General features: G+C 55.5%; 1 protein-coding gene across 3 annotated transcripts in view; it reads left to right on the plus strand.

Moving 5' to 3' along the window:
• Nucleotides 1-9,768, plus strand: part of PPP5C (protein phosphatase 5 catalytic subunit) — a 41,486-nt gene extending 31,718 nt beyond the window's left edge. The window contains exons 5-13 of one of the 3 annotated variants that reach the window (XM_025365943.1): nucleotides 2,137-2,202; nucleotides 2,521-2,619; nucleotides 3,499-3,604; nucleotides 5,788-5,930; nucleotides 6,063-6,150; nucleotides 7,080-7,120; nucleotides 7,224-7,402; nucleotides 8,957-9,038; nucleotides 9,199-9,768. In XM_025365943.1, the coding sequence (XP_025221728.1) occupies nucleotides 2,137-2,202; nucleotides 2,521-2,619; nucleotides 3,499-3,604; nucleotides 5,788-5,930; nucleotides 6,063-6,150; nucleotides 7,080-7,120; nucleotides 7,224-7,402; nucleotides 8,957-9,038; nucleotides 9,199-9,261 (867 nt within the window). In that variant the 3' untranslated portion in view covers nucleotides 9,262-9,768. Of the gene's footprint in view, nucleotides 1-2,136; nucleotides 2,620-3,498; nucleotides 3,605-5,787; nucleotides 5,931-6,062; nucleotides 6,151-7,079; nucleotides 7,121-7,223; nucleotides 7,403-8,956; nucleotides 9,039-9,198 lie in introns of all 3 variants that reach the window. The other 2 variants (XM_025365942.1, XM_025365944.1) reach the window with 2 other exon arrangements.
• The last annotated feature ends 2,881 nt before the right edge of the window (nucleotides 9,769-12,649 follow it).

The raw sequence follows: 12,649 nt of genomic DNA on the forward strand, positions 1-12,649 counted from the left end.
CACACATTTACCATGGTTATCTTAATTAAAGTCTCTGGTAGTTTCATCATCTGGTTCATCTCTGAGTCTGCTCTGTTACCAGTTCATCATGTGTCTTATAATTTTATTGTATGCCAGGCATTTTGTATAAAAGAACATTAGAGACTGAGGTAAATAAAGATTTTCCTCAGAAAATGGCACACCTAGGCTGGGCACCGTGGCTCAGGCCTGTAATCCTGGCACTTTGGGAGGCCAAGGCATGCAGATCGCTTGAGCCCAGGAGTTCAAGACCAGCCTGGGCAACTTGGAGAAACCCCATTTCTACAAAAAAAAAAAAAAAAAAAAATACAAAAACTAGCCAGGCATGGTGGTTGGCACCTCTAGTCCTGGCTACTTGGGAGGCTGAGGGGGGAGGATCATCTGAGCTTGGGAGGTTGAGGCTGCAGTGAACTGTGATCGAGCTACTGCACTCCAGCCTGGGTGACAGAGTGAGACCCTGTCTTAAAACAAATAAACAAGAAAACGGCACACGTTTCTTCTGTTGAGCCACAAGAGGGAGGGGCTGTGTGAACCTCATCTGTAGTTTAGGGGCAACTTTTGTTGGAATTTCTTTACCACTGGCTTTAAATGTGTTCAGAGTAGAATTAGGAGTTTCCCTTCAGCAGACCTTGGGATCTTAGCCCTGGCAGAATTCCAGGGATGTCTTTATGTTTTAAAGTCGCCAGCTTTTGGAACTGTGGGAGACCTCTGGTATTCAGCCCTGCCGTCAGGCTGTGGGGCCGCTGGGGTGTTCGCTGCTCTCCAGTCTCACCCCGCTCTGTACCTCAGGAGGTTTCTCTCCACCTCACTTCCTTGCACCCAGCCTTCCCTGAAGCCCATGTGAGGGAGTTGGCGGGGGCAGAGGTGGGCTGTGCTGGGGCTCCCTGGAGTCCTCATCTGTCACGCCAGCCCCCACATGGTCATGAACTTCCACTCATTTCCCCTCACGCCCAGCCCCAGGGCATCCCGCCCGCCTGCCAAGCACCAGGATAAAAGCTGTGGGCTCCTTCCCCAAGGAAAGGCTCGTCCTGTCTGCATTTTGATTAATTTAGGTCCCTTTGCATTGCCAGCCCTCAGATGGCTTTAAATTTGATTTTGTTGCTTGCTTGGCTTGTTTTCATCTTTAGGGCGAGACAGTCTTTTGTAGCTTTTCTGCCTTCTGACTGGAAGTGGGTGCCTCCTGCATTTTCTTAACACCTTTTCCCCAGCTTATTTTGGAAACTGTCAAACCTACAGAGAGCTGAAAGAACAGTACAGTTAACATCTATCCACCCTTCACCCACATTCACCACTTGTGAACATTTTAATGCATTGACTTAATGTGTCTGTCTGCTTATATATGCATTTGTATGTGTATCCTTTTTTTTTTTTTCCCCTAACCGATTTGAGAGTAAGTTGCAGTCATAATAACCTGGATCTCCCAAAAACAAAGACGTCCTCTAGTATGACCACAGTTGAATTGTCCTACCTTAGAAATTCATCATTGATGCGATCATACTAAGGTAGACAGTCCACGGGCCATCTGGAAAATCTGGAAACATTGACAGATATGCATGTCATTGTCAAGGTCATCTCCAGTCTGTGAAAAATAAATCATCTGCATTTCTAGACATCTGTTAATATTTTAATTCTCCCCAGCTTTCCCTAAAACATCCTTTGTAGCTGCTTTTTAAAAATTCAGGGTCCATTGAAAGCACCAGTGTTGCCTATGACCTGCCTTTTTACCTCTTTTTACCTGGAAAGTCTCACTTCTTTTTTGGGAGACTTTTATGACAGTGACATTGAGCTGTGTCCAGGCCAGTTCTTTTATAAAATGTTCTACGATCTGGATTCATGTATGTATTTCCACATGATGCTGAGTGTTTTCAGATAATTCAAGAACCAGATTTTCACATGAAACAATCACAGTGCTTCAGCACTGCACAGTCCACAGAAGCCTGCGGGTGCCTCTGGCCCCACCTGCCCCTGCTCCCCCAGGCCTCCCCTGCCCTTTTTCTTCTCTCTCTGCTTCTCCCTCGCCCTCAGCCCAGCAGCGTCTCCTGGGCAGTCCGGGCTCTCAGGGCTGGGTTGGGTAGCAGCCCCTGCAGCCGGTCCCACTGAGTCTGCCCTGCCTTCCAGATTCTGGTACAGGTCAAAGAGGTCCTCTCCAAGCTGAGCACGCTCGTGGAAACCACACTCAAAGAGGTGCGCGTTGTGGGGCAGTCGGGGGAGGGCCAGCGGGGGTGGGCTCTCTGGCTGGGGAGGGGCCACAGAGCTCAGGAACTCACGGAGCCACCTCCCTGTCTCCCTCACACCCCCACCCCTGTGCCTTTCCTCCTGAATATCCCATTTCTCTGCTGGCCTCTTGGTCTCTGTCCCACCCTCTTCGTTTGTGTCCCCTGCTTGTGTCTCTTGCATGATTCTTCTCGGTCTACTGTGAACTCTTACCCTTCCCCTCACCTCTGCCCCCTCCCCACGTCTCTCTCTGGGCCCCTCCCTCTCCGGTGGCCTCTTTTCTTTCAGACAGAGAAGATTACAGTATGCGGGGACACCCATGGCCAGTTCTATGACCTCCTCAACATATTCGAGCTCAACGGTTTACCCTCGGAGACCAACCCCTATGTATCCTTCTCGGCAGAGCCACCCTCTCCCCACCTCCACCCCCAGCCCCAGCCTCAGATCTGCAGAGGGGGAGGAGCCCCTGCCAGGGAAAAGACGTGACCTTGGAAAGGAGAGGCCTGGCCATGCTGGGGCACCAAGGTGTGGGTGGAGCTGCAGGCTGGCCACGCACCCCAGGCTCCAGGCTCGGACAGGCCTGGGCCAGCACCCAGCGGCTGTAGGACCTGAGCTAGTAGCTCAGTCTCTCTGGGCCCTGGCTTGTCTTCGTCTGCCTCAGGATCGCATTTTAATAGCACCTGGCACTGGCCACACCTGGGTTCCATCCTGGCTTTGCCACTTCCCAGCTGTGTGAGCGAAGCAGGTTACTTCACTGCTTGGTGTCACAGTATCCCCACTTGCAAAGGGGGATAATAATATGTGCAACCCTGTTACTCAGCAGTTCCTGAGAGGACAGGCTAAGAACAGGGCCTGGCCCAAGCTCGATGCTGTGTAAGTATCTCCACATATTATGGTATTTGCTTGGTGAATGGTGGGAGGGTCTGTGTCCCATTTCCCCTGTGGCTCAGGCCTGTCTGAGGAGAGCTGAAGCAGGTGGACTGACTGGTCCCTGCACCTCCCCACCACTGGCTTTCTTGGGAGACAGGAGGCAGGGTCCTCAGTGCCATACTACTGAGGCTCAGCGACCAAGCTCTTGCTGGAGCCACAGTGAGGAAAGGGTTAGAAACCCAGACCCCTTGCACCCTGCCAAGTGCTCACTGATTGGGAGGTGCTGACAGGAGCCTTGAGACCAGGCAGGAGCAACCCATCTGGCCCATCTTCTGCCACCACCCCCCACCCCACCCCTTCCCCTCCACGCTTGCCGTGTTTTCCTTAGCAGGACAGATATTTAATGGTGACTTTGTGGACCGAGGCTCCTTCTCTGTAGAAGTGATCCTCACCCTTTTCGGCTTCAAGCTCCTGTACCCAGATCACTTTCACCTACTTCGAGGTGAGCTGGGAAGCAACAAGGTTTGGGTTCATTGTGGGGTCCTGGGTAGGGCACTTACTCTGCAAGGATAATAGTTGCAGCTGTATTTATTTTGTGGACTCGGAAATCATTCACAGGGCGGCCTTTTAAGGTTGAGTATGTTGTGCACTGCACAATAACATCACACCAAAGGACGCATTTATATCATAGATAGTGTAGAAATGGATGTTTACTCTGACCATTTTTCAGCAGATGGCAAACAAGGGTCTGAGGATGGGCCCCTTTTTCTAATTTGCACAAGGACATGAAACAGGCTTCTGGGTTGCCCTAAATCTGGCACTAAAGTCAAGCTGAGTGATGGAGTGAACAGACCAGGGCCCGAGGGTGGGAGTAAAGAGACTGTGGACAAGGCAGCTGTGCCCCCTCAGATTCAGGCTTGGTGTCAGATTCGGGTTCTCTTGATTGAAGTAGAGCCTGGAACTGAGTGTGGTGGTTCACACCTGTAATCCCAGAACTTTGGGAGGCCGAGGTAGGAGGATCACTTCAGCCCGGGAGTTTGAGACCAGCCTGGGCAACACAGTGAGACCTTGTCTCTAATAAACATTTTTTTAAAAGGCCGGGTGTGGTCACTCATGCCTGTAATCCCAGCATTTTGGGAGGCCAAGGCAGTGGATCACCTGAGGTCAGGAATTCAAGACCAGCCTGTCCAATGTGGTGAAACCCTGTCTCTACTAAAAATACAAAATTAGCTGGGCATGGTGGCGCACGCCTGTAATCCCAGCTACCTGGGAGGCTGAGGCAGGAGAATTGCTTGAACCCGGGAGGCACATGTCGCAGTGAGCTGAGATCGCGCCACTGCACTCCATCCTGGGCGATAGAGTGAGACTCAGTCTTAAAAAAAAAAAAAAAAAAAGCCAGGCATGGTGGCACTGTGCACCTGTAGTCCCAGCTTCTTGGGTGGCCAAAGTGGGAGAATTGCTTGAGCCCAGGAGTGTGAGGCTGCAGTGAGCCATGATCACACCACTGCACTCCAGTGTGGGGAACAGAGCGAGAACCTGTCTCTTTGGAAAAAAAATGAAATTTGAAGTAGAGCCCAGAGTATTTGCTGGAGGAACAGACACAGGTGTGAGACAAAGAGGGAACAAAAGGGGCCCTCTAGGGTTTTGGCCAGAGCATCTGGAGGACTGTGGCTGCCAATGACAAAGATGGGGAGACGTAGAGCAGGGTGTGGCCAGGAGCTGAGGAGCTCCCCTTTGGATGTGGCTGTGAGACTCAGGAGACATGGGGTGTGGGTGAGGTTCCAAGGGGTGTTGAAAATATAGGTTTCTTGGTGTCCAGATGAGATTAGACAAGAGGAGTTCACCAGGATGTGAGGGCCACACAGGGAGGCCCTGCCCATGGCAGGGTCGGGGTGAGTTGGGAGGGGAGTGATAGGCTGGGGCGAAGCCTGCATGCCTGTGTCCCTGGGCTCACAGGGTTCATGCAGCAGTGCCCAGCACAGGGCCATAGCTCAGGAAGCCCCCTACTGTGGGCCTCGTTGCAGGAGGCAACAAGCACTCAGGCCAAGGAGTTGGACAAGCAGAGTCTGAGCAGATGCGAGGCTGGGCAGCCTTCTCCTTGCCCTCAAGCGCTGGAAGGGAAGGAGGCGGCCAGGTGCTTCTGTCCGAGACAGAAGGGTGGAGCTCAGCGTGGGCTGGGCTGGGGCACATGCTCTGCGGATGGGCCTACTTTTTGTTTTTGAGACAGGGTCTTGCTCTGTTGCCCAGGCTGGAGTGCCGTAGCATGAGCATAGCTCACTGAAGCCTCCGCTTCATGGACTCAGGTGATCCTCTGGCCTCAGCCTGCCAAGTAGCTGGCACTACAGGCACGCACCACCATGCCCAGCTAATTTTTAAAATTGTTTTGTAGAGAGGTTTCAGTATATCGCCCAGGCTGGTCTCAAATTGCTGGGCTCAAGCAGTTCTTCTGCCTTGGCCTCCCAAAGTGCTGGAATTATAGGCATGAGCCACAGTGCCTAGCCATGGACCTACTTTTTGTCAAGATTCCACCCTTGGTACCTCCAATCTGGAAGGCACCACAATGGGAGGCATGAAGCCCACGGGGGCAGGAGACACACGCATAGTTCTGGGCCTTGAGGGTGCCTGGCTGGAGGACACTGATGTACCTGGAGGCTGAGCTTTCTCTTCTGTCCCCGTGTTTTCCAGGCAACCACGAGACAGACAACATGAACCAGATCTACGGTTTCGAGGGTGAGGTGAAGGCCAAGTACACAGCCCAGATGTACGAGCTCTTTAGCGAGGTGTTCGAGTGGCTCCCGTTGGCCCAGTGCATCAACGGCAAAGTGCTGGTGAGGATGGCGTGAGCCCTGAGTGTGGGTTCCCCGCCCAGCCACACCTGGGCAGATGTGTACTGGTGAAGGAAGTCGGGGCCTGTGGGTGGCTGGCACCTTCCCTCACAGCGGCATCCCCCAACTCCCCAGATCATGCACGGAGGCCTGTTCAGTGAAGATGGCGTCACCCTGGATGACATCCGGAAAATCGAGCGAAATCGACAACCCCCAGATTCAGGTGAGCAGGGTGGGGCCGGGTGTCTGCAGCAGAAAGGGGCAGCCTGGGCTCAGATCTCTCTGGCAACCCGGCCCTGCCTCAGAGGATGGGCTTGTGCCCTTGGCAAGGAACAGCGGGTCTGAGCCTCAGTTTTCTCACCTGTGACTTGGGTCAATGCACCTCCTTCATGGGGTTGTGATGGCGAGCACGGTCATGACCGTGGTGCGGGGTGAGGGCATGGTGACCCCTGAGCACGCCTGTCCTTATTTGTGAGTTCAGCTGCAGACCCCTGGAGGGAGGGGAGGTCTTGGGGCTCCTGTGCTGGTGGCGGGCACACCTCAGAGAGTTCACGCACCGGTGCACACGCCCGTGCACACTGTAAGTGCTGCAGAGGACATGGATTGGGTGCGCCAGTTCCGTGTGGTCGGGAAGGCCTCTCCAGGGAGGCGAGGTTTGAGCTGACACTGCAAGAAGCAGAGGCATCTGGCGAGCATATTCCAGGCTCGAGGAGGGGTCCCAAGGCAGGGAGAAGTTGGCGAGCAGGCAGGGCTGTGCTTTGAGGGCTGACGTTGGACATGGGATTCACTGGGCCCAAATCCTGTGGCGCCTTACAGGCCTCAGTGAGGACTTTGTTCCTAGGGCAGTGTGGAGCCACCAAAGGCTTTGAGCAGGGAGAGGGCCTGATCTGAATAGTGGCGTTGAAAGCTCTGTCTGGCTTCGGGGCCATGCGGGTTGAGTGGGGTGTGGAGGGCAGATCAGCAGAGCGGGTGGGGGTGGCTCAGAATCAGTCACCTGTCCTGAATGTCCATGTCCGTGCTGGATGTCCCCTGCCCAGTCCCCACCCAGGCTGTGCTGTGGGGTGGGCACCTGGCCGGGCCAGGAGGTGGCCTATGAGTGACCACCCCCGGGGAGGTGGACTGGTTCCTAATGTTTCCCTCACTCCCCACCAGGTCCCATGTGTGACCTGCTCTGGTCAGATCCACAGCCGCAGGTGAGTCTGGGTGGGGTGCAGGGCTGGCGGGTGTGGGCTGTGGGCAGCAGGTGGAGGCAGACAGTCACCCTGAACCCCGTCTCTCCCATCTGCCCACCCTCAGAACGGGCGCTCGGTCAGCAAGCGGGGCGTGAGCTGTCAGTTTGGGCCTGACGTCACCAAGGCCTTCTTGGAAGAGAACAACCTGGACTACATCATCCGCAGCCATGAGGTCAAGGCCGAGGGCTATGAGGTGGCTCACGGAGGCCGCTGTGTCACCGTCTTCTCTGCCCCCAACTACTGGTATGTCTTTGCCTTTCCTGCCCAGGGCCTCTGCCAAGCCATGGGTTTTGTCTTGGTTTTTGTTTTGCCTTTTTATGATGGAACATGTCAAAGACAGGCAAGAGCAGATGAAAGAGCATGACGAACACCCCCGTGCGCATCACCCACCTCTGCGGCACCAGTGGGACCAGCCTGTGGGCACTGACCAGCTGCCCCGTGTTACAGCAAGCCCCGGGCACTTTACCTTCCTCCCATTGATTGCCCAGCACGTTTCAGAAGGAAAGGGTCTTTTTCTTTTTCTTTTTTTTTTTTTTTTTTTTTGAGACGGAGTCTCGCTTAGTTGCCCAGGCTGGAGTGCAGTGGCGCGATCTCCACTCACTGCAAGCTCCGCCTTCCGGGTTCACGCCATTCTTCTGCCTCAGCCTCCCACGTAGCTGGGACTACAGGCGCCCACCACCACGCCCGGCTAATTTTTGTATTTTTAGTAGAGACGGGGTTTCACCGTGTTAGCCAGGATGGTCTCCATCTCCTGACCTCGTGATCCGCCTGTCCCGGCCTCCCAAAGTGCTGGGATTACAGGTGTGAGCCACCGCGCCTGGCCGGGGTCTTTTTCTTAACCACAATATCATGTTCACAGAAGGAGTGCTGGCTGGTCACGGTGGCTCATGCCTATAATCCCAGCACTTTGGAAGGCCGAAGCGGGCAGATCACCTGAGGTCAGGAGTTCGAGACCAGCCTGGCCAACGTGGTGAAACCCCGTCTCTACTAAAACAAAAAGTAGCTAGGCGTGGTGGTGCACACCTGTAATCCCAGCTACTCGGGAGGCTGAGGCAGGAGAATTGCTTGAACCCGGGAGGTGGAGGTTGCAGTGAGCTGAGATCGCGCCACTGTACTCCAGCCTGGGCAGGAGTAAGACTCCATCTCAAAACATAACACACACACCCACAAAGGAGTGCTGATCCCTTGCCCTCACCCGAATCCTGCCAAGTTCTCTTTCTGCTGGTCTCTCCTAAGTGTCTTTTCCAGCTGACTTCTTCCAGACAGGACCCAAACAAGGCCCACATTTTCTGTCTCTTTGCCTATGCGTTCCCTGTCTCTCCCCACCCCCATCATTTATTTGTTGAAGAATAGGCTTCTTCAACAAATTCTTCTTCAACAAGAATAGGCCTGCTGTACAGTCACCTGTGTCCTGGACTAGGCTGACTGCATCCCTGTGGTGCCGTGTGACACGTTCCTCTGTTCCCTGCGTCTCCGGGTGGGCAAAGCTGGAGGCGTGGTCAGATTCCTAGTGGGGTCTGGCGAGCATCCACCTCTGTGAGCTACGCCCTGCCCCTCCCTGCTCCTGCTTCCCTGACTCCCACCCTCTTTTCCCCATCCTCATCCTCCTGCCCTTCCCATTCTTTCCCCTTGGATTCCTGTCTTTCCCGTCCCTGTCTCTCTGTTCATCTGTGTCTGTCGTGGCTCTGTCCCTCCCTCTCCCTCTCTCTGTCCCTTCTTGCCCAGCCCTTCCTTCCCGTAACCCTCCAGCCCTGCCCAGCCCTGACCACCCTGTGCACTCTGCTCTTGCCCCTGCAGCGACCAGATGGGGAACAAAGCCTCCTACATCCACCTCCAGGGCTCCGACCTACGGCCTCAGTTCCACCAGTTCACAGCAGTGGTGAGTCACCCCTCAGGGCCCCCGCCCCTTCCGTCCTGGCTTGGGGACAAAGAGGCTGAGACCTTGGTAAGGGACGAGGATAAGTTCCGCCGGTGGGTACTCTGGGTGCTCAGGGGCTCTGTTGTGACTTCTGTCCATCCCACCTGTCCCGGCCCCACAGCCTCATCCCAACGTCAAGCCCATGGCCTACGCCAACACGCTGCTGCAGCTAGGAATGATGTGAGGCGACGGGCGGGGCGGCCTGCACCCCAGGGCCCCTCCACTCCCACCGGACCCCGGCCCTGGGCCAGGGGCAGAGCAGGCCCCGCCCCAGGGCAACGTTGGACCCCCTTTTACTTTGTAAAGTTTGTATTTATTCCCCTTTAGGTTTGCAGAGGGGGTAGGGGCAGAGTCAGGGGCTGGCCAGAGGGTCTGCTCCCTGGACAGAGAGGAAGGAGGTGGAGCAGCTGGGGCTGGGGGCACAGCCCGGGCATTCTGTGGGGAGGCCGTCCTCGGGATGGGGTGGGGCTGAGTGGCTGCCCTGCCCCCCCCCGCTTGCATGGTTCCTCCCCCACTCAAGCAATAGGGCCCTGCCATAGGAAGACCCCCAGAGAGAGGGTCAGCAGGGGGGCCTCGCCTGCGCCTCCCCTCCTGTAGCCCCATGGTGGGGCTAGGCTGGGGCTCACCCCCCTCCCCAGCTATTTTATGTCTGTAATTAAATATGTTAAAATAAAGTCATTATTGGAAGTCAGCTTGTCTCTGGATGGTGGAGCCGCAGGAGCTGCCGGGGTTGGGTCACTGCCTGCCTGCTGAGGAGATCCGGAGGGTGGGGAGGCCACGAAGTCCCACTGGCCAGGCCCACCCAGCTCTGGGCTGACAGCCCAAGTGGCCGCTGCCTCCGCCCAGCACCGTGGGCTCCCGGGGAGAGTTCTGTCACCTGGGTGGGGCCGATAAGCCAGCACTGAGTGGAGCAGAGCGGAAGCTGAAGAAGCTCCTCACCCTTTGCCGGCTCCAGCACCAAGCGTGACGGTGCCGCTCCCTGCTCCCTGCTCAGGGTAGGCCCAGCAGTGGTTCTTCACGTCACACGATGAGGCAGGCGTCTCCAGTCATCAAGGGAGACCAAGAGGACCCTTGTCTCACTCCCAGGTGGCTCTTAGTCACGGTTAACGTTGGATCCCATTCAGGCTGCCCCGCTAGGCCTTGGTCCTCCAGAGAGATTGTGTTTCCAAGTTTGAGCTCCTCTGGACTCAGCTTTCTCCGGTGATAAGTGGCACTGGGGGATGGTCTAGAGCAAATAACTCCTGCAGGGCCGCGTCCAGGAGTGTTGGGCCCTTTCGAGGCCTCCCAGGCAGACATGAGGCATCTGCGGTCCTGATTGCGCGTAGGTGCTGGGGAGGCGTTCTCTAAGGCCCATCAGCCTGGCAGTGAGTGCACTGCCCTCTGGGGGCAGGTGCGCCGGGGTCCGGAAGCCAAGTACACATGGCTTCAGGAAAACAGGCCCGAGGCCCAGGTTGCCAGTGCCATTCGTTTCCCTGGGAAAGACCAAAGCAGCCACCATGGCTGTCGGGAGGGCGCTTCAGACCTGATGGGAGCCAGCCAGGCAGGCAGCTGTGAGGCTCGGACTCACTGGGTGTCGGGGTTCCCTGCCGCTGCAGTTCAGGAGGTCTCCCGGGACCCAGAGCAGCCATTATCCTCACAGTTAGGGTCCATTACAGTGAAAAGACGGGGGTGAGAATGAGCGGAGGGAAGAGGCGGGCGTGAGTGTCCTGCTGCCCTCTCCTGCGGAGTCGTGTGGACGGCGCTCATTTTCCGTGTGTGGATGCAACAGCGTACTGGAGTGTGGTCACCTAGGGAAGCTCACCCGGGCCTCTGCATCCAGGGTTTTCTTCAGGGGTTGGTCATGGAGACTGCTCACCCCACATGGTTGACCGTAGCCTCCAGAGACCCACGGCCCCCACCCTAAATCACGTCCTTAGCATAGACTGTCCACTGTGGCCCAGGGCCCCAGATAAAAGAGACGTTCCTATCAGGAAGGACACGCCACGGGCTCCCAGGTGACCTCCAGGAGCCAGCCTTTTCTTTAGTCGAGGCTACTCCCGTGCTGCACGGCTGCATAGCAAACCCCCTAACCCTCACCGGCTTACACAATGAACGCCTTGCTGTCTTCCTCAGTTCTGTGATTGGCTGGGCTTGGCTGTGCGGGGCGCATCTGAGGGCTGGAGGCATCTGAAGACTCGCCTGGCTGGACTCCATGGGGGCTGACTCCCGTGACTGCAGTTGCTGTGGGCCGTTAGCTGGGCCGGCACTGGGGCGCCTGCGTGTGGCCTCCATGTGGCCTGAGCTGCTCTCCCCGTGGCAGCTGGGTCCCTCAAGGGAGCATTCAATGTTTATATTTAAATCAACCAACTGCATTCCAGCTGTAGCACTTGCCTCAGCAATGTCCTGCCTCACATTCAATTGTCTATTTCATTTCCTTCAATCTGCAACATTTCCTCAGCCCCTCTTTGTCTTTGACATGGACGTTTGTGACGATCACGCTCCTCCCCCTCCCCGAGACTGAAGAGTGCTCCCTGTCTGGCTGCCGTCTCCTCCCCGTCGGGTGTGGCCGGGCTGTCCAGTGGGAGCACCTCGGAGGGGACACAGCAGAGGCCCCATGCTTGTGATGTATGTTGCGGATCATTTTCCCCCATTCTGTCCTATTTTGTTAAATGGTGGTGAAAAGCACATCACATAAACTGTACCACCTTAACCACTTGAAAGTCTATATCCCAGACTGTCTTTTATCTTTAGACTTCACTTGTGGTTTGTTGCCACGGTACAGGTTTATTTTTATGAAGCCAAATGTATCAGTATTTCTTTAATTGTGCTGGCGTGGGAGTCGGTACTTCTCCCCACACCCGGGTTTCAGGGAAGTTCCCTCGGGTTTCTTCTTTATGTCAAGATCTCTAGTCTATTTGGAGTTCCTTCTTGTATGTGATGTGAGGAATGGGTCTCATTTTATCTTTTCCCAAGTGGCTATTGGAGGAAGTTTTTAAACGAGAAGAGAAATTCAGAAGATGCTGCAAGACATGGGGTCTTTACAGCGACCAATGTCTCGGTAAAGTCAGAACAAAGAGACTCAGGCACACCCACCAGAAGGACCAGAACTTTGAGCAGATCAATGCCACAGAGCTGGGCTCAGGGAAACGGAAGGGATACGGGAGGGAGCGAAAGCATTTAATGGGGGAAGGTCTGGGTAAGCCGATAAGTTTTGGGGAATCAAGGGGGATAAATACACGTGAGTAAGGCTCTGAAGTTAGAGGCAATGAATTGAACAAAAAAGAAACAGTAGCTTCCAAAAGGGAGTGTGACCGAGAGACGCCCGTAGAGGCAGGTGATGAACATCCAGGGCTGGCCGGGCACGGGGGCTCATGCCTGTGATCCCAGCACTTGGGAAGGCAGAGGCATGTGGATCGCTTGAGCACAGGAGTCTGCTGAAGTAGGGGACAGCTTACGGTTTGGATCAGGGTCATCAAGCTGGGGACGTGCCAGGTACACGGAGGTGGGGGAGATGCTGGGGGCAGGTGTGGACACTAAGCAATGGTGTCGGAGGCTGCTGGGGAGTCTCAGGGTCTGGCAGGAGCAGATGTGAA

The sequence above is a fragment of the Theropithecus gelada genome, chromosome 19, assembly GCF_003255815.1.
Source record: "Theropithecus gelada isolate Dixy chromosome 19, Tgel_1.0, whole genome shotgun sequence".
Taxonomy (NCBI): domain Eukaryota; kingdom Metazoa; phylum Chordata; class Mammalia; order Primates; family Cercopithecidae; genus Theropithecus; species Theropithecus gelada.